The 22,292-nt window shown below is 34.4% G+C and overlaps 1 protein-coding gene across 6 annotated transcripts in view; it reads right to left on the reverse strand.

Annotated features, from left to right (window-relative positions):
- LOC130657916 (rab3 GTPase-activating protein non-catalytic subunit-like) overlaps positions 1-22,292 on the reverse strand; it is a 116,709-nt gene that overhangs the window by 43,820 nt on the left and 50,597 nt on the right. For all 6 annotated transcript variants that reach the window (XM_057460900.1, XM_057460901.1, XM_057460902.1 and 3 more), the window contains 5 exons: positions 22,140-22,226; positions 21,882-22,021; positions 8,575-8,714; positions 8,368-8,426; positions 8,147-8,281 (listed from right to left, as the gene is read on the reverse strand). In XM_057460900.1, coding sequence (XP_057316883.1) covers positions 8,147-8,281; positions 8,368-8,426; positions 8,575-8,714; positions 21,882-22,021; positions 22,140-22,226 — 561 coding nt within the window. The remainder of the gene's footprint in view (positions 1-8,146; positions 8,282-8,367; positions 8,427-8,574; positions 8,715-21,881; positions 22,022-22,139; positions 22,227-22,292) is intronic.

Consider the following 22,292-nt stretch of genomic DNA (forward strand, 5'->3'; position numbering starts at 1 on the left):
CCACTTAACAGGCTAAATGCAGCTGACTCTTGTAAACGAGACAAGAACAGATCTGCTTCATGAAGACGCTTTCGGGGTGCCGCAGGGTTCTGTGTTGAGCCCCCTGCTTTTTGATGACTTAAAATCTGTCATCAATTAAAATTACCACCATCTATATGCAGATGATACTATAATTATTGCATCCTAAAAAGACTTAGATACCCTTGTCTCACAGGTCGAGTTAGAGCTTTCGCAAGTCCATCTCTGGCTGAATAATAACAAAATGACTAATAATACGGAAAAAACTGAAACAATCTTTTTTGACAACCACAGCCAGTTAAAAAAACTTAAGAACAAATATATCAACTATATGGTTATTCCTCTGAAGAGGAGCGAAAAAGTTAGATATCTCGTAATATTTGATCAAAAAATGCAACGCGAAGATCACATTAATGACATAAATAGAAAAATACTTATTAAAATACCAATTAAATTAGAACCTAACACCTCACAACAAAAACCTTTTAATTAATTTCACTTGCCATGCCATATTTCAACTACTGCTTCTTGGCATGGGCTTGTGCCACCCAAGGTAGATTAAAAAAGCTAAAAAGCGATTAAAATATATCCGTACCTTTCTGGGAAAAAGAGAGAATATTCATTGAATATTTTGCTCATCAAAAATGATGCTATGTTAGTTTTCAAAGCCATGAATCACATTGCTCCTGATTACATGTGCTCAAAATTCCTTTTGAAAAAAACTGCAACAATCACCAAAAAAGAGGAGCTTCAAAAAACAGGTTCACACTCCGCTTGGTCAACAGAGAATTTGGCAAAAAAGCCTTCCCGTTAAGAGCTGCAAAAGTGTGAAATAATCTTCCACACCAAGTGACCTGAAATGCAAGTGCCTGCGCAGGTTACCATTAGTCTTATCCTTCCATTCTCAATGGACTACAACGTCCAAAGTTGTTTGCAATTGCGCCACGGCTTTACAACGCCGTCAACCACGTGTACAGGCCTTTAAAGGCCTTAATCTGGCCTTTTCCAGCCTAATAAAGGCCGTACACATAAATGGCGATATTCCACGTGCCTGCGCGAGTTACGATCGGTCTAATCCCTCCACTCTCATTGGACTTTGACGTCCCAAGTCGTTTTGCCATTGCGCCATGGCGTTATAACACCGTCAACTACGGGTACAGGCCTCTAAAGGCTGTAATATGACCTCTTGCAGCCTAATAAAAGCCTTACACGTATATCACGTGGTTGCACGTGCCTCCGCAGGTTAACATTGGCCTAATCCTTCCACTCCAAATGGACTACGACGTCCCAAGTTGTTTTCCATTGCGCCACGGCTTTATAACACCGTCAACCACGTGTACAGGCCTCTAAAGCTGTAATATGGCCTTTTGCACCCTAATAAAGGGCTTACACATATATCACGTGGTTGCACGTGCCTGCGCAGGTTACCATTGGTCTTATCCTTCCACTCTCAATGGACTACGACGTCCCAAGTTGTTTGCCATTTCGTCATGGCGTTATAACACCATCAATCACAGGTACAGGCCTCCAAAGGTTGTAAATGGCCTCTTGCAGGGTAATAAAGGCCGTACACCCAAATCCACGTGCCTGCGCAAGTTACGATCGGTCTAATCCCTCCACTCTCATTGGACTTTGACGTCCCAAGTCGTTTTCCATTGCGCCAGGGCGTTATAACACCATCAATCATAGGTACAGGCCTCTAAAGGCTGTAATATGGCCTCTTGCAGCCTAATAAAGGTCTTACACGTATATCACGTGGTTGCACATGCCTCTGCATGTTAACATTGGCCTAATCCTTCCACTCCAAATGGACTACGACGTCCCAAGTTGTTTTCCATTGCGCCATGGCGTTATAACACCCTCAATTACAGGTACAAGCCCCTAAAGGCTGTAATATAGCCTTTTGTGCTGTAATAAAAGCCTTACACGTATATCACGTGGTTCCACGTGGCTGCGCAGGTTACCATTGGTCTTATCCTTCCACTCTCAATGGAGTACGACGTCCCAAGTTGTTTGCCATTTCGTCATGGCGTTATAACACCCTCAATTACAGGTACAAGCCCCTAAAGGCTGTAATATAGCCTCTTGTACCCTAATGAAGGCCTTACACGTATATCACGTGGTTGCACGTGCCTGCACAGGTTAGCATTGGTCTAATCCTTCCACTCTCAAGGAACTACGACGTCTTAAGTTGTTTTCCATTGCGCCACGGCTTTATAACACCGTCAACCACGTGTACAGGCCTCTAAAGCTGTAATATGGCCTTTTGCACCCTAATAGTCTGCTTTCTTTTAAGACCTCTATCTCTAATGTATTTAGCAAATTCTAATGGAGATCATTTTGTAATAAGAGAGTCATATTTTCTGTGGGTGATTGTGGCTAGCTAGCTAGCTCTAATCTTGTTTCCAAGAAATTAAGACCCATCACCGACACCAGGGGAGTAGACATTTACCTACGGGTGGGCATAACAGTGCTGAATTCCAAGTTGGTTTACCAGGTGATTACAATTTTTAGTCGTCGAATTCTAAACGAAATGTAGACGCATAGACTATTGCGTCCTGCACAGACTGCTCTTTTTTGATACAGCAACCCGAGCATTAAGTTTCTTCAAATCAAGCCTGTTTTCTCTTTTTACACCAGCGCGAGTTGAGTTACAAAAACGGATATTATTTCTATACTTTCATATTGGGATTTTTTAAAAGAACAAAATCCTGACTGATATGTTGACCTAGTGTTTGTTGAAATTGACAAGTTTAAATAACGCCTTAAATCTCTTGTAGTATCAATGAAGGAATTTGTGTTGGATCTGTATCAGCTTCTTTGCATAGACGTTTGAAGTGCTGTACCTGCAATCAAGACAAAACATCTGCCTAAGTATTGTGCTGGCCTTTCATGTGGCATACAAGAAGGTTTATATTGCGTTCTGCTGTGTAAAAAGTAAAAGACATAAAACGCCTAATGTTTGGGCAATGACAGGACTAAGTGAATCACACAGGAACTGGTCATTTTCCTGTAAATGTTTGACTAAGCGAGACAATATGTGTTAGACACGCCGATGGAGTGCTTTTGTTGTATTTTAAAGGAGAGGCGAACTGATCTGTGGTACGAATTCTGAATAAAACTTCATGAGTGTTTATTTTACAGACCTCACTATAAATCAATTTTGTTTACATCAATATGAGTGCTGAATTATTTATAATTGAGTTTTTTCACACATTTGCCAAAAGGGTGGCTTAATTAAAAAACAATGGAATATAATTCTCCTTATTGTGATGGTCACGGATCAATAAACACAAAATAATTAAACAAGTTTAAAAAAGTTGAAGATCAAAATAGCAAAATGTTAAGCAACATGTGACAAACATATTTTTATTATTTTATACTACTAAGTTACTGAACAAATTTGCAAGAAAGATAAAAAATAATGGTCTAAGAATAGAGATAAAGCCCCGATATTGCACGTTCGATTTGTTGTTGAATTTTTCTGGTCTGTGTAATTATTCAAATTTAGCGCCATCTTATCATAACAAACTTTATTGTTGGAAGATTGAGTTTGTTGTGAAAAAGGGACTCAAAATATGAAACAAATATTGTTTTTGAATTGTATTTCTTTAGTTCAAAGAAATTTAGAAGAAGGCTATAAAATGCTGTTACTAATGTACTTTGTAAAATATTCTTGGTTATTTTAAGTCAAAAATCTTATTTTTAATGTTTACTAGTAAGAAAATCCAAAACCTACTTATTTTTATCCCATACAGTCATAAAAATGTGTAAAAATGTTACTAGGAAGATAATATAGATACATAGTTGTAAAATATAGTTATTTATTTGTTTTTATAGTAGTAATCTTAGTAGATATTAGGATTCAGAAATATAAATTTCTTTCTGTCACTAAAAAATTATTTTATTAGCCTCTTTCTTGTTTCTTTAAATATCCTTATCAACTGTTCCAAAGTCTAAAGTTTTTAGATGGCCTAGCAGGGATATCCTAAAGAAAAATGGCAGGGGCATTTTTAAAGCAAACAAAGAAATGTATATAGCTAGCATCCCACTATTTTTTAATGCAATGAACCCCTTCCCATTCACACTTACACATAAAGCTAGCTAGCATGCTAGCATAAAACTACTGACTTACCTGGCATAAAACTAGCTACTTAGCTAGCATAAAATTAACAAATAAAATTACCTCTTTAGCTGACCTAAAGCTAGCTACTTAGCTGAAATTAAACTAGCTACAACTCTCCACATAATTAGTGTGACAAATGGTTTTTGGCTAGCTAGGCTCTTGGCATGACCGTTTCACTAGTTCTTATGTATCACAACATTGACTGAAGGGGGAAGGGGAGAGTTTTGTATAATTTAATTCAATTTTGTAGAGGAAAAACTGGTTGTTTCACTTAATATTGTGGAGGGTTGTAGCATAAAACTACTAACATAGCTAGCATAACATTAGCTACATGCCAACACAGAAGACAGATTTCCTAGCTAACCAAACACTTTACAGTGAGGGATATAATTTTACTCTGTAGGAATGCCCCACAACATAGCTTGTTTTAGCCACAATTTTTAGTTAACCATTTTGTTGTTGTTATGCTTTGCCCTGCTTGCACACCTTGTTGGTTGCCATCCTTTATGGCTTTGCCTTGGCAACTTTCCGCATCGCTTTCTATATTGATACTAATATCACGTGGCCTTTCCTCAGATACATAACGACTCAAACGGAACTTGTGTTTATGCTAGCTATATCGCCTAGTTGGACACTATCATGGCAAGAAAACCCCAAGAAATTGGATACCTTGATTGATTAAAATATATTTTAAGGCATTCTTTAAAAGAAAGAATCACTAGCTAGCTATATACTCAGCTGCTTTAAAGTTTTTGACAGCTCTGTAAAAAGCCTTTATAGTCTGTGCCGTTTCCACAGCATTTTTAAGAAGAAAACGAAGAAAGGGTATGTAGGTGGTATATAACTATTTTCTAAAAGTAATAAACTCCTTCTCAGTCTCGCCCACACCTAAAGCTAGGTAGCATAAAACTACGGACATGTAGCATAATAATATCCCTTAGATAGCATAAAATTAGCTACTGAGCTAGTATAAAACTACCAACTTAGCTGGCTAGCATATAATTAGCTACTTTAGCTAGTATAAAATTAGAAGGTGCATTAATAGCATAGAAAAATTTTTAGACAGATTTTCTAGCTACATATACTGCATAGCAGAAAATCAGCAGAAACACATCCATATCCATATCCACATAAAACGCCTTGTCCTCTCATGATCAATTTTTGTATAGACGTTGACGTGGTGTCACATCGTGTAAACAACAATGCTCAGTCCCAACTGGCAGTTTCAACGTTTACAACAACAAGGAGACCTAACTTTAGTGCTTGATGTAGCTGTATTATTTCCAGAAAATGTAACATCTCACCAATACCCGGGGAGTAAACATTTGGCCAGGAGAACACTTTTTTACCCTACAGCATACCATGTTTGTTTATATGTTTTTAGAAGTTTCTCATTCGTCAGATTCTAAACAAAAATTGATTAATTGGACAAGTATCGTTTATCTTAAAAGAAATAAATTGACTTTGATAGATTTTGTGAATATGTATAACTATATGTAGCTATTTACATAGCTATATATATATTTTACTCTGTGTTGTCTTTAAGAGAGCAAGAGCTGCTAGACATTCTTCTTTACTTCACTGTATATACTGCAGCCCCACCTATACTGCAAAAGAACAGCAACTTGCTTTAACTCTCTAAATGTACAACTAAATACTTTTAAATTTAAAAAATTTAAAACAGTAAGCTACACTAACAAAGCTAAATATTTTATTTTTTTTCAAAAATACATCCAGGAAAAATCATAAACGTTCCTTGCACTGAACCTTTACCACCAACATTGTTTTCTGTTATTTTTACACCTAAATGGAAACTTGAGAAACCAATCGAATATCAGAACAGACCAGTCTGTCCCAGGGTCATATCAAATTGTCCCTAAGTCCTAAAATAGGCCAGTAGGATTATCAGGCTAAAATATGACTTTGGAACAGCTGATAAGGATATTTAAAGAAAAAAAAATTATTTGTCTGACTTTAACTAGCCTTAAAAGGGCACGCTTTAGAAGTTATTACAAAAAAATTGGAAGGGGCATTCGTTGTTAGTGACAGTTATATTTTTAGCCTTTGGCATAAGAACACTGGAAATTGTATGGTTGATTTAAACAGATTTTTTACTGTGTTCATTCCACACAAATAAATTCCTAGCGTCTCTAAGACAAAAAAAGCTTTCATGAAAACAGTTTTGAGAAAAAAGTTTATTTGTGACTCAATCCCATTCTTTCCAAATATGATTAAGGACAAAGCCATTCTTTTGGCATAGGATTTGTTTATCATGAAAATTCCTGGTGTTTTTTCTTCAAGCTTATTGAGAGCTTTCCTATTAGCAAAAGCACAGGGGAACAGAAAGACAATCTTTTAAACTAAGGAAACTTGATGAAATTCATTTTTAACAATCAAAAAATTATGTTTGCCTAAGAGATGCTTATCAATTTAAAGGGAAGTGCTTAAAAAGTTATGTCTTTTTAATTTTTTTAAAAAGCTCTTTTCGTTCTCAAGATATTCACATTTAAAGAATTTCGGATTTAACTATGTTGCATAAATTATGATGTCATAAGGGATGTGTATTTAAACTTATCAATGCATAGATATAATAAAGGTGTATTGTTAATCATAATTTTTTTTGCGAAAATGTCACTCGTTTGTTAATTTTTTTTCCAATTGCCCAATAGCTTGTGATCTGCAACTTGTTTTGCAATAATATTGTCTGTGTAAGCATGTATAGGCCCTATATCTTTTCTGATCATTTTATACCGCGGTTTCCTTTAATGTTGCAGTTAGAATTGAGTAAGGCTTTACCAGCAGCATAGGGGTTAGCCCTAAAAGCTAAACAGATCTTTCTATTTTTCATTTTATTTTTTCCCGGAGGTGTATTTTCAAATAACTCATAGCCTAAATTTTTCAATAGTTTTGGCAGGTAACTGTTAAAGAGCATAATATGTACAACTTGTATAGCTGATATCCTCCAGCTTTTTCAGAATATTTTATAGTTGTTCAGCTTTTGGGTGCCCAAATCTATTCACATCTTCTTCATACATTGAAAACAGCTTTGTCCACAGTAAACTAAAGCAGATCGTTCACCCCCCCCCCCCCCCCCCCCACAATTGGTGTACTGATGTGCAAATATTTAAGACATTTCTCACTAGTGCCCCATTTAGAGTTAATATCTTCAAGAACAACTACAAACCTTTTTAAGGCAGTAAATTAGAATCTCCATATATTTTCTGGAATATAGCGAAATACAGTTTCTGTATTTAGTGGCTTATAGAGTATGAGTAGAGCGTGCTTGGATGTATATGCATTGCACCCACAAAAGAATGTACACATAAAAAAATTCTGTACTAATAGAAGAGCACAACTGGCAATGTAAACAAATGGAGGACAACTTTGTTTGATCTTTTTCTAGAACAGGGAGCTTTAGCTACCCTATTTAGTATCTACAATTTGGTTAAAGTCTTTACCAGTACACGTTATCTAAGTGCAACAAGTTAATTTTAAGTTTATGCTTCCAGTATATACAAGAAGGATTAGGGTTAGGCAAAGGTCACAAATAATGTTAGGCTGTACACAAAAAAAATATTTGGTTAAATTGTACCAAACCATTGTCTATGAAAAGTTTTCATAAAAAAGGGTCATTTAGGTTACTCAAACACCAAATATTTCTTATCCTAGTGAAGGTTTATATCTAAAGTATTTTGATTGAACCACAGTCAGAAAAGCAATAGTTAATTGGACTGAGCTATTTCATAAGTTCCCAAACCTGCAAATTAGTGAGTACATTGTCCTAAAAGAAGTATTACTAAATGGTGTAAAGATAACTCATAACCTTGAAGCTGAGTTAAATGGTTTCCACAGGTTTCATTGTTAGCCCATATTATTGAGAACGTTGTGAATGTATCTTGTATAGGCACTCAGATCGAAATGTAAACTATTTTCACTTAAACTATGTCAGGTGAGGTGTTGCTAATGCCTTAAACTTGACAACAACAACACCAAAATACCTACTTCAATGCACAATGAAAAGGGACATGGATGGATTTAACAACACCATCTGCTTCCAACAAAAAACATTGATTTGTTTTCTTAAAACCAGCACTATGGATTGTCTCACCAAGTAGTCTATAGCCAGGATATATCAATCTAAAAACATGTATGTTACTAACTGTTTTATTAAAGTAAAATTTCACAGCAAATGCAAAGTTTAGAAAACAAATTACATAATCTACCTGCAACCCTTTCCAACATTAAAAGCACTAACTCTTGCACCATGTTCCATCAGATAAATCTACAGTCATAATGGAAAAATTATTGCAACAATGCAAGTGAGCAGATTTCCTTAGCATAGTTTACACAAACATTTTATGACATATAATTAGCTATAATTATGAGAGCTTGCAAGGTTTATGCAAAACCTTATTTTTAAAAAAACGTACTTCCAAAATTCCTCTTTTTGGTGCATAAATGACAAGAAATAAAGCTCTTCGCTTGCCATTGTCTGAATTAAAATTTGCATTGTCTGTATCATCTATTTCTTCCTCAACAGCTATCCAACCACATTCTGCATCCCTATAACCTGAAAAAAAAGATAAAACTATTAACATTTAGTATATTATGCTAACTGGTTTCAACGTTTTTTAGTCGTTAATTGTGTAATTTTCACTTGCAGAATTCTTACTATATTTGTATTTCTCATACGTGAAATTTACTTTTTTACCCTAATTTTATGATATTTAACGAAATATGAAAGAAAGAAGAAGCATGTCAAATAAACAAATAAACAAATAAATAGAAACTAAAAAGGCATTAAACAATCTGTGCCGCCTCCTTCTGAAAATCAAAGTTGACAAACAACAGCCAAATACAAACAACAAAAAGGGATAAATTACTATAAATAAAATGAGTAACAATTTATTTGCATTCGTTTTTGTTTTTCTTGCTACGTCAACAGTGAGATTTGATTTATTTTAACTCATTTTGTTTTACCTTTACTGAATTATAATACATGCAAAATAGTTAATTGATGAAATTGCTACCACATATCCTGACAGAGCTGTTTAGGTTTACACATTATTTTGAAAGAAATATAAATCATTGGAACCAACTTTGGTGCTAAAACGTGAGAATAATTTTAGGCGTGATAAAATGGATGTAAGTGCAGCAAAGCTATTTTCACTGACCTTAATGAATAAGTTTGAGCAGAAAGAAGTTTATCAAAATTGTTTGTGCCCCATTAACAAAAAAATCTTTGTAGTTGCATAAAAAACACTACAAACTTACTCGACATAATATGGGCATTCCAGACAACGCAATGTTAGTATAATTTGATATCATCAACATGTACCCAAGTATTGATAATGCGAATGGCATAAATGCAGTTAAAGCAGCCTTGGATAAACGAGCAAGCTAAATGCTGTCAACCTCATGCATCATTGAAGGACTCAATATATGCCTTTTTAACAATTCATTATTTGCCAGTGATAACTTACTACAAACAAATGGAACAACAAAAGGTGCGGCAAACTCCTGTTCATTTGTGGATTTGGCAATTTCGCCTATTGACAATGCAGTTTTTGGATCCATGAGATCTACTTATCCTGAAATGTTGTACTATGGTCGTTATCGTGATGACTGTTTATCACTCTGGTGTGGCACAACAGAAAAATTAAATGAATTTTTTAAATTTTTAAATTCAATAAATGAAAATTTAAAATTTACTATGGAAATTGGTTGTAATGATTAAAGTTGAGACAATTAAAGTTGAGCACTAATCTTATTTCTACCACCGTTTATAGCAAACCTACTGATTTACCATTGTATCTTCATGCTACATCATGCCATAATAAATCATCTATTAAAGGCATTCCTAAAGGTGTGATATTGAGACTTTGACGAATACGTAGTAGTGATGACAATTATCAGAAAAAGGCTGAGGAATATGCATCATATCTCAAACAAAGGGGCTAAACGAATAAATGTGTGGACTATTCATTTAAGGTTTCACAAAGACACGATCTGATGCGAGATAAAAGATAACGAAACGTTCTGAAATATATCCAGTTATTTTCACCGCTTGTTACAATCCAAGAGGACCAGATGTAAACTCCATAATTGACCGTAATTTACATCTTCTACAACATCGACCTGAGCTTAAAAAACTTTTTCCAAAAAGCTCAATACTAGTCGTGAACAAAAGAGAAAGAAACCTAAAAGATCTTTTACTGCGTAGTGATCCCTACAACATTAAATCTGATCTCACCGCAAACACGTCATGTGGTTATGTAAAATGTAACAAAAATTGTGATTCCTGCAAAAACTATGCAGATGAAACAACTTCTATAAAGTCATTTACAACAAGGAATATATTTTGGATTAGACGAAACAGCACTTGCACCACAAGTAACGTTGTTTATGTTGCAAACTGTAAAAACTGTGGTAAGCACGGAGTTGATTCAACTGACTCTTGGAAATCAAGATTGGCAAATTATAAATCACATATAAAAAAGGTGCCAACTTGTAAATTGTACGACATTTTGTTGAGGAGGGTACCAACGATGCTGTGCAGAATATTTGTTTCGTTATTATTGACGTTGTAAATAATGTTGAAAATCTGAAAAAGGGTGAAATCGATTCGTTCTTGTTGAAGAAGGAAAAGTTCTGGATAGGAAGGTTGGTAACGCAGCATTGTGTACTAAACGGAACTTATTATTGGAATAGAAAAAATGACGGACAGAGAGAAATCATCCTCTTAATAAGTGAACGCTGTACCGTCTAGTTGGTGGTAATATGTTTTTAATTACTTGTCTTTTTAACTTTTTTAAGTTACCAAGGCAACGTTTTTTAATAGTATATATTCTAAAAAAATAAAAGCATGCAACTAGTTCAATTTGAGAAAGACACAATAGAGAAATAAAAATTCACGCCACCTGAACGTAAGAGCACATTAGTCGTTTTGATCCTACGCGAAAATTAACAATTATCGTTTGATGATTTCACTATTTTGGATAAGGGGAATAAATTTTTTGACCTTGAATTAAAAGAGAGCCTGCTCATTATGCATGATATACCCATTTTAAATAAAAACATATGTTCTATGCTGCTATTCAACAAAACATTAATTTTGCAATTAATATGTTCTTACGCTTCATTGAAGTTCATACTATATAATTTTTCAAATTGTAATCATTAGTTATTCCTGATAATGGGCGAAACGCGTTGAAACACATGTCGTTTTTGTTGTCAGGCATTTTACTAAGAAAAATTTTCTTGTTTGCTAGGGATATCGCATTTGAACGATAAATCAAAATAAACCTTCCCTCAATAAAACCATTACTACACTGCCTTTAGAACTATTCTGCCATGAAATTTCTTATTATTCTTAATCTGCAAATTTTAGAAAAACAAAAAGACAATATTGTCTCAAAGATAGAATATATAACAACCGTTAGCTAATCACCCCGAAACATGATCTTTCCTTGGATCATTGTTCTGTAATTGACAAAAAATTAACCAGTTACAAATAAGGTTGAAAGAAAACATGTGAAGATCTTTATTTTGATTTTCTTTTTTTCGCATATGCCCTTATAATATTCTCAGATTCCAGTTATCCTTGAAACTTCTTTCCATCTTTTATATCAATAGTAGGAATAGGCAGGTTTTGGCTCAATTCATTTCAGATGCTCTTTTCCCTCAAATTTCCATCCTGACTGTTCGCCCGTTTCCCCCACCAGTGCCAGTCAAAATAAAAAATTTAAAAAACACCCAAAATGAATCACACAACCCCCACCCATATCATTCATTACCTGTCTCTTCCAAGCCATCTCAAAAACAATCCCTCGACCAAATCCTACATCTCTCAAAAAACCATCTCAAAACTCAAGAATAAAAAAATTTTCTGTACAGAGGAAATATGGAACAAAAATTAGAGGTTTACATAAACATAGAATTTACGTGACACAAAAAGATTTTCTTGATATAAGTTTCCTAATGTGTTTACAAATTATATTTGGGATATAACACGTACTGGTCACCCAGGTAGCATTAGCAATAGTGAGGATTTAAAATTATGGAATAGTGATAAATATTTTGGTTATTGGTCTGTTCAACTTGGATTTGCTATTTGTTGTGCTTCCCCGTGTTTAGGTGTTTCTGTTGAAGGCCGTTTATAGGTTTCATATTTATTATCATGTCAGGAGGATATTACATATTCTTCAGGTAAAGTTGCTTGGTGAAAGTGGTTTCTCACAATACTATAATAATTAGTCAGGGGAGGGTTATAATAGTGTTTGTGATGAGTATGGTGCAGATAGGAATGCGAAGTATGGTCCTGAGAGATCGTTTATGTATTGGAATAGAAATAATCACGGTGATTGGTTGGAGAATTATATATATTCAAGGTGAATTATTGATAGAAGTAGGGGTTTGACGAGAAATGCTTTATCATTGATTTCTGAAAGCGTAAGGGAATATTGTTATTTGTTGATTGTTAGTCAGGTTGGTGCAAAGAGGAATATTTATAATCCGGATGCGAGGCGAAGCTATCTTCAGAAACTTGAGGTTATTATTATGAGAGCTGTTGATATTGATGATGATATTAGGAGATATGAGAGTTTATTGAAATATGCCAGGAGTAAAGTTGATTTTTCTATGGCTTATGGAGCGAATATATTGCCGTAAGATATGTTGGTCAGGCTTGGTGATGTTGAGGGTTATAATTATAGTACTAAGCTTGCTGGGCTTACTATGAGGATTGGGGAGACTAATGTTGAGGTTAATAGTCCTCGTGTTTCTAAGTCGAGTCATAATGTTAGTGCCAGCCATCCGCCCCATGTTACCAATGCAAGTATTTCATCGAATGTTAAAAATGAAAGTATATCATCGAATGTTGGTGAAGAGCATGAGGAGAAGTCGGCATTGGTTTTATTTGTCGGTGGAGTAATAGTTTTACGTAAATTGCGAGTGCGATAGCTATGATGATTGGTTCAGCTGTGGTTAATGCTGCTGCGTTTAGTGGAGGTGGTGTGCTTGCTAGAATTCTCGGTTGTAGTGATAAGGAGAAAATTAGACATGATAAAGCTTTGAGAGACTTACAGAGGCTAGAGATAGATGTAATAAAGAGAGGGCTGACAGGATCGATATGATTAATAGAACGTTGAGAGGGGAGAGAGCGGCTAGGAATGATTTTAGTGAGTACTTGTTTGTGAAGAAACCTTGCACGGCATTATTTGTAGGGCCGGCGGGTTGTGGAAAGACTAAACTTGTTTTGGATTTGTTAGCCGGTGAGTTTAAGGGTCATATTGAATATATTGTGGTCTTGTGTTCGACTTTGAGGTTGAATAAGACTTATTTGGAAAGGAAGTGGTTATGGACCGATGATTGTGTATTTTTGGTGGAACCTGGTGATAAATTTTTTGAGGTTATTGGTGTTTTTAGTAGGGAATTGGCTGGTTGTGAGGTTCTGTTTATTGTGGATGATGTTATGCTTATGAAAGATTGGATAAGAGGAGACAACCAATGCTTGAGATGAGTATTAGTGGTAGGCATAAGCTACATTCTTTGTGGTTGTTGACTCAGGTTTATTCAGCGGTACCGAAGAATAATAGAAGCCAACAGAAAATGCTTTTTTATTTTAATTCTCATCGACGTTCTGATGTTAAATGATTGATGAAGAGACAAGTGTAATCGAAGATTGGGGAAGTATTATTAAGAGGTTGAAAAAAAATAAGCATTCGTGTTTATATATTATGTTGGAGTATCCTGCTTGTTTTTCATTTATTAAATAAACTTAAGTTAAGTTTTTTCTTCAAATTCATACGGACTAAATATTCGTCGCGCATAAGTTAGTAACAAAATTGTGGATTTCTGTGTATAATTTTTTTTAGGTGACTTTGCGTTCCCCGTTTGTAGTGACAGGAAAATACCCTCCACGGGTTGCACCACATGTTATGTTTTCCGTGAAAGGTAAATATATATATATCAAGTCAGATCTTTACTATAATTGTCTTGTGGTGGACAGACCGCAAGACTCTGGATCAGTGAGAAGGTGGACTGTCTCCCTGCCTAATCATGTGGTCTAATGCTGGAACGGCCTCTGAAAGTTCACACTTAAAAAGGTGTGTTGGTTAATGCATAGTACAGCACAAACTGGATGGAGTATCAGAAGGAAAGCTGAGCCTGCTAGGCAGAAAAGCACCGATAAACATCTGGGAGACGGAAAACGAAAGGCTCCAAGTGGGATACTCGCAGTTGAATCATAAACCCTCTGGACTTAAAACTATAACAATAATAACAACATCAAAATAAATAAAACCAGAGGGTTCTCCTATGGGAGTTTTAGTTGTTTTTTAGCAGTGCGAGAGCTCAAGGTTCTAGTGATTTTTGAAATACCTTGCGGGTGGGGTACGGGAGGCTTTGAGTCCAGTCAACTATTTAAATGGCTTGCGGGGTGGGGTACGGGAGCTTTGACAGATTGATAGTTGAGATTCAGGAAAATTTCTGAGATGGTTTTTTGAGAGTGTGAGATGTAGGGTTTGGTCGAGGGATTGTTTTTGAGATGGCTTGGAAGAGACATGTAGTGATATGGGTGGGGGTTGTGTGATTCATTTAGGGCGTGTTTTAATTTTTTTTTTTTGACGAGCGCTGATGGGGGAGACGGGCGAACCTCAGGATGGAAATTTGAGGGAAAAGAGCATCTAAAATGGATTGAGCCAAAACCGGCCTATTCCTACTACTACATCACTAACAAAACTTTCCATACAATGGCTAAGTAACGTTCAGCATCGACTGTAAGACAATGTTATACCAATTTCAGGATGGAGGTGTGAAAAAATAAGAATACCTCAACTCAGGTTGAAGCTAAATTTCCTGGTTGTTACATAAAGTTATTTGACCAAAAACATTTTGTGATGTAAAAAATAAGAAATCGAAATTAGCATACTTGTTTACTGCATCCTCGTTCAATCACCAAGACTGTATTAAGACACTGCATTCGACTAAGTTCATGCCACCTTTCATTCATCAGAATAGAAAATATAAATGCTATTTTTGTTTGTATTTTTCTTGGCACTTCATCATTAGAAAAATAAACCACAAACAGATATGAGAATTCTTCTTAAGTCTTTAACAACTCTTGTCACAGTTCAGTGACAGAAAAAATATCTAACCCATTAAATGTGCGATCTAACAATACAGAAGTAGTGCCAGTAGGCTGACACAAAGTTCGGCAGTTTTTGTCAATGTCCATCAAGTTTTTTTTTAAAGGGGCTATGGAACGGCTGTTCGTTTTCGACTTTAGTGACTTACACGAAAGTCGAGCTGATGCGGTGAAAAACAAACTGGCTATGTTTCCGGCATGTATGTAATTTACAGACTTGAACATATAGCTAGAATTTTCATCTTCTCCAGCCTTGGTCATGTTTTGATCCAGAATGAGTCTCGCTGAAATATTTCTTTGTAATACTTTTTGAAAAAAAATATTAAACTAGCAAGCAAAGTGCGCTGGTCTGTTCATTGCGCAAAATGTGTTGCCAGATTTTTAATATGCGTGCGGGATATACGGAATGTGAACATTTTAACCGGTTTATAGCCCCTTTGTTCATTTCAGGCATTTTAAAAGTTTTATCTACTACTGCTTTTAAATCGCATTATCCAAAGCTGTCATGATTTTCTCATTATCACAAGCCATGTTGTTAAGATCCATTGGGACCATATGCGATCAGTCAGGACTGTGTAAGATTTCGCTACAAAAATTATTTGAAAGGTTATATTTTTTCATGCAGGTTTTACCAATTTATCAGTTTCGTTTCATGCGCAGGTTGATAAACACAATTGTTTGATTGAGATAGTTTGTCTTATACCTCAATCTAATTTCTTTGACAGCTCACTCTGCAGACCCACGTTTTTGTGACAAATCTATTAAACTTCTGACATAATTTTAGAAAAAGAATCCTATTCTTCAACAAAAATTCGACAAGTTTTTAAAATCTTTTCCTTTAGATTTTGCAACTTTCGAGAAAATATCCTTGGTGCCCTTTTTGGTTCAACACACACTGCACACAGCCGACAAACATGGATTTTATGATGATGATAGATCTTTTTTGGAGTACTCAAAAAAAAAAAAATTATAGATTACATAATGGTATTGTAAAAAATTACCCAATAGTTGTATTAATAAAATTTTTTACTACCCTCTGTTTGCTATCGCTAGCTGACAATGCACCTTACCTCAAAGTATTATGCTAGTAGCTTGAGCAAGCCCAGCCCTGTGAATTAACATGTAGCTAGTTAGCTAGCTAATAGGTTTCAGTAACGTAAAATTGTTATTTACTCAACAAATTGCATAACTGCTACCTTTTTTGAGTATATAAAACCAAATATAATGCATTCTTTCAAATTTTTGTGCCATATTGCTTTGTTTACAAAACAAGACATTCTTCAACTATTAATATTCCAGCCATTTTAAACATTTTATTTATTTTTGCAGTGAAAAGTTTTTTCTGGTACTCGAGTTAACCCGCCAATATCAGAGACCACTGTTACCTTATATGGTGTCACATGAGTAGCCGGTTTTAGGATCTTCTTTGTTCCAATGTAAAAAAAAAGGCAGGGGATCCTGGAAACGAAAAAAAAAAAGTTGACCTGATTGGCTAAATATTCTGCTAAAAAAGCTTCCATGATTTTAAAGTAACCTCATTGGTTTAAAACTCTGCTGAAATAAACGGATTGATTTAAGAAAAAAATTATAATAATTTACCTGTGACTAATTTGATTAAGCATGGCAACTATTTTCTTTCTGTATGAAAAGTCCGGTAAATTGTTTTTTGTTTTTGTTTTTTTAGACTAAACTTTGTCAGTGTGAAATTGAAGTAATTTTGTCTCCTGATAAGCGAATAAGAAAGATTAAATCGACTTCTGAAACGAATTCCAACATAATTTAGACTTTTCTTTGTTGTTTCATTATTTTTATTTGAGGGCTTTTATCTGGTCGAAGAAAAAATTGGAATTAAATTGGAATGATTGTAACAAAACTGTGAATACTGCAAAAATATTATAAAACGTTTGTGTGTTCTTGCTCTCCTTCAAAGTTATATTTTCACCTTTGTGAAGTCTCATTTTGTTAATTTCGTCAGCAAGTGTTTTTGTGGTTTTTAATTAAACGATGGAGATTTTAAAGTTTTGTAAAGCAGAGTTCTCTAAACTTCATAAAGTTGCTGAGTTATTTTCGAACTAACACAATGATTTTAAGCTCAAATTTTTGGTAACATAATAAGATCTGGTAACTTTAATGTTTTATATGGCCAGGTTTTAGTCATTTCAGAACAAAATACTTAGTATTTCAGCTTCTTACCGATCTCTTATCATCAATATAGAACAAAAGCCAACGATTTGTAAGCTTTATAGGGCTGATTTTTCGTAACTTCAAAACCAGATGATGAGTTTTTGGGCTTTGAAGGCTATGTTTTTGTCATATTAGGAAGAAATGAAGAAAAGCTTTATAAGACCGTGTTCAGAACAAAACACAGTAGTTTTAAGCTATACACAGGCGAGTTTGCGATAACACAATACGGAATTTTTAAGCTTTGAACCAGAGATGTTATCTTTGTGTTAGGAAAAAATACTGAGAATTTTAAGATTTATACAATTATGTTTGAAATTTTAGAATAAGTCACAGGAGATTTCAAGGCTTATATGGCCGTGTTCTGATTTATATACCACAGTTTTTGTCAGAAGAACAATCAACCTACATGTACCCGTTAGCTTCAAACAATTTAGGCAAAAAATGAAGCTTGTAATCTTATAAATTCTTATATTATAAAAAGAAATGCATGTATGCACCACGTCTAAAAAGTATATACATCCAATTGTTTTTAGCAGAGCATAACATTTGCTTAAAATTATAGGCCTTCACTTATAAAAACTAGTACTAGTTTTACTATTACATTCATTACTATTACAAACATTTAATGTGCTTGAAAATAGAGCTTTTTCTTTAAAACAGGCTTTTGCTATTGATGAGTTTAGAACGTCAAATCACAATGTGAAAAATAAAAAGGTCAACCAATCATGCAGCGTAATTTAATTTTTTTAAATAATAGAACATGAAAAAAATAAATAGTATTGTAACACGCTCTTGTAATAAGTTGTAAATAGATTTTTTGCTATGATTTAAACAAAAGGTTTAGTAACATGTTTCAACAAAATTCATACAGAAGTTACATAATATGCCATCCATCAATTTCCCTTCATCATCTACTTTTTAACCCATATATAAATATTTTACGTTTTTAAACCCACAATCTGTACTGTCTGCTCGATGACATCAATGAACAGCTGGTTTTACAGAAAATAACGCAGTGTTTGGTGCTGATGAAAACTGCTCTGTTTGTTCATACATTTTTTAAAACGAAGATGAGATGAGACAATAAAATTATTTTAAAGGGGCTACAAACAGGTTAAAATGCTCACATTCCGTATATCCTGCGCACATATTAAAAATCTGGCAAACGCGTTTTGCGCAAGGAACAGACCAGTGCACTTTGCTCGCTAGTTCAATATTTATTTTGCAAAGCATATTATAAAGAAATATTTCAGACTCATTCTGGATGATAACATGACCAAGGCTGGAGAAGTTAAAAATTCAAGATATATCTCTATGTTGGATTCTGTAAATTACATACATGCCGGAAAAAAAACCAGTTTGTTTTTCGCCGCCATCAGCTTGATTTTCGTATAAGTCACTAAAGTCGAAAACCAACAGCCGATCTGTAGCCCCTTCAATGTCAATTTGATGAAATCGAAGTAAGTAATTTGAAGAATAGAAAGCATGGTTCAATTTTATTTGAACCTTATTTCGGCTATCAAAGACTCGCTAGCTCATAACCTTTGGTTCACGTGTTTAGGGCTCACAAGTTTAAACGACCCCCACTTATCTCCGAAATGAAGAAAGTGCAGGACGAATAAAAAATAAAGTAACAAAAATAAAAGTTGCAACCTCATGCCACAATCCTTAAAAAAGAGCAAACCCTGGGACTGCTAACAACATTGCTTATAATATACTAGTATTTAATGATAAAAACCATTAAGATGTGGGTAAAAATTTTCAGCTTTACTGGTAACTTTAATTATCTACATATAATCATTGAACAGTGGTATTGGTAGTCCTTTTCTCTTACTACCAATTTTAATAGTAAAAAATATTGGTATTATAGGTTGTTTCCATTTTACCGCAAACCCCCACATTTGGTAAAAATCTAAACTCTGCCTATTCCCATAATTTTGAGAAGTTTAATATTTTGCACTCCAAATATTGAGAATTACACTTTAAATTGGAAAGATGATGTTTATACCCCTCCTGTTTCAAATTTGAAATTAAAATTTTATAAGAAGTACATGTTATGAATTGCTTGTAAAAAATTGAGAGAAGTTGCAGAGGTGCGTTAAATTAACATACATATACACACAAAAACCCTTCGAAGAGAAGGTAAATCTTTTTTAAGGGACCTTCTTTTCAACTTAAGAAACAGTTACAAATACCACATGTGCCAACAACACTTACCAGGACTGAAAAAAAACGATTGATATCTGGCCACGAACACCACCACATTACTTCGCCATTTTGAAAATGGATAGGTCGAAAATAAAATAATTATTTCGTTGTCATTTGCATAAATTATCCGAATACATTAGTTTGTAAACAAACATGGCCGAATCACGCACGAAAAAACTTTCGCTTTCGCTTTTATTAGAAGAAAGTGATGATCATTACGATAGTGACTCAGATGAAGATTACATTTCTTACCAGCAATATTAAATACAACAGCAGAAAGGCAACCTGGAAACCCCATTCTTAATTATTTTGAGATTGTAATACCGAAGTATTCTGATGTAGTGTTCAAGTCACACTTTCGGATACGTCGGGAATCTTGTGAAATACTTGCCAACAAACTAGGAACATTATTCCATTTAATCCAGCAATAGAACGGCAGAAGACCTATGGTCGATTTAAGGAAACAGATTTGCGTATTTTTATGGTTCAGTGCCAGTAAAGAGCCGTACTGTAGATTGAAAGAAACATTTGATGGATTCAAAACAATGAAAGGACTGGAAAATGTAATCGGTGCAATTGATAGTTCTCATATACCGATAAGTGGCAGAGAGGAAGATCCCGAAGTTTACATTAACAGAAAACAATTTCCATCTATTATCTATCATTTTTGTAGTTATATACTGGCCATGTGCACACTTCATAATTTTTGTTTAAATGAAGATATACGTCTCTGCGAAGACAACTTCATAGATTTCTATGTTGATTCCCAGGAAGAAATAAATCATTTTGTGTGCTATGGTTCTTCATCAGCAGATGCAGAAAGGAAAAGAAAAGACATTGTCAAATTGTTAATGTGATTTGTAACTTAATATTTCAACTAATTAAAAATTATAATTTATCAATTAACTGTTTAAATATAGCCATTTTTTCATTGTGCATTTCTTCTTTCTTTAGTACTTTCCGACGCTCCCGTTCTTCTTTTTTTCTTTATAAGATTGAAGTCACATCAAGATGGATTGTGCAACTAACTCTGTATCATCAAAATCCATATCAGCTTTGTCGTTGTCGACAGAGAGTGTCCATTTGGAAATAGTGTTTCCCTCTCCTGATGAGCTTACAGTGATGGCAGGGGTGACGTTTGGTTTATTTCCGAGAATGTGATTCAACTCATTATAATAAACACATGTTTTTCGATCATTTCCTGATTGGCGATTATGACCAACGGTTTTTTTATATTGTTTTATATTGTTTCACCATTGTTCTGATGGAAAGTCTTCCACATATCCCTTCGCTTTCATTTCAATCACTATTTCATTTGCTATGATTTGCCATACTTGCTTTTGTTTAGAACGAACGTTACCAAATTTTTCTTCATGTTTTTGATAAATACTTATCAGTGCCTTGTTTAGATCTGCATTCCAATGAAATTGGAATACCTCTTTTTCATTATTTTTGGGTTGTTTTGAAGCACTTGGTACTTCATGCTTGTTTGTAGGAGGGAGGAAGGTCGAACTCCTTTTTTTACCTTTGTTCTTTTTTATTGTTGCTGTGGATGTTATAGCAGGCAGCAATTTCAGCTTCAATGGCGGTATCCGCGTTCTTTCTTCTTCTAAATTCCAGTTTTTAAATATACTTTTATCAATTGTTGAAAATTCTTCATCATCATCGTTCATATTCACTTTTTTATTATTGACAAAAAAAGTGCACATGTATTTGTTTTGATTTGATTGCCACACTGTTTGTTTATATAATGTATTAATTATGTTACTACGCAACAAGCATAATTTTAAAATAATTATTTTAAATATGGTAACTTTTGCGAATAAATTACTACATTTGCCGCGTTTTATCAGAATAAAATGGCAGAAAGTTGGTAGTCGCAGCATGAAGGTTTACACTGGAAGTCCAGGTTAGTTTAGCTATGAGTGCCACCACTACTACGTTTGCCTTGCTTCCCGAGGAAGGCAAAGAAATTCTGATACAAGTACCACATAAGACTGAAAAAAATGAAAAATTTCTGAAAATGGTGGGATTTGTGGTATTTGTAGCCAGATATTTTGTTGAAAAAAATGGGCCCGAAGCAAAATACAAAGTTGTGTGCAAAGTAAAATCCAAAATTCTATGCTGCATTCCAGCATGGTTAGTAAAATAGCTGCCATTATCATTACAATTAAAAATATCACTTTAAAAACAAATTACCTTTCCACATTCTAACAACTGTACTTTTTAAAGTGTCCAATAGCAATATCCTATTAAATGAATCTGTAACAACAGCTAAATACCCAATAGGTGCTACAGTGATACTTTCAGCATGACGAAGAGAATCTTGCAAGCATACTCTAATGGAAAATTAGATTTGTACATTCTTGACATAACAAATTTTCAAGATGACATACTTAAATTAAAAAAGAGGGCAGGTTTAAAATTCAAACATAGGTAATAATGCAAAAAACTCACGTGTTGCTCAGTTTTGTTCCTTTCTCAACTTTTGGTTTAACATTATGAGATGTTGTTTGCTCCTGCTGAGTAACTCCAAACCAACCTCTAAAAGGTTAAATTTACTGAAAGAACGTTGAAAAAAAAGTGCTGGTGACAGATATTTACGTTAAA

Source organism: Hydractinia symbiolongicarpus, chromosome 9 (assembly GCF_029227915.1).
Source record: "Hydractinia symbiolongicarpus strain clone_291-10 chromosome 9, HSymV2.1, whole genome shotgun sequence".
In the NCBI taxonomy this organism is placed as follows: Eukaryota; Metazoa; Cnidaria; class Hydrozoa; order Anthoathecata; family Hydractiniidae; genus Hydractinia; species Hydractinia symbiolongicarpus.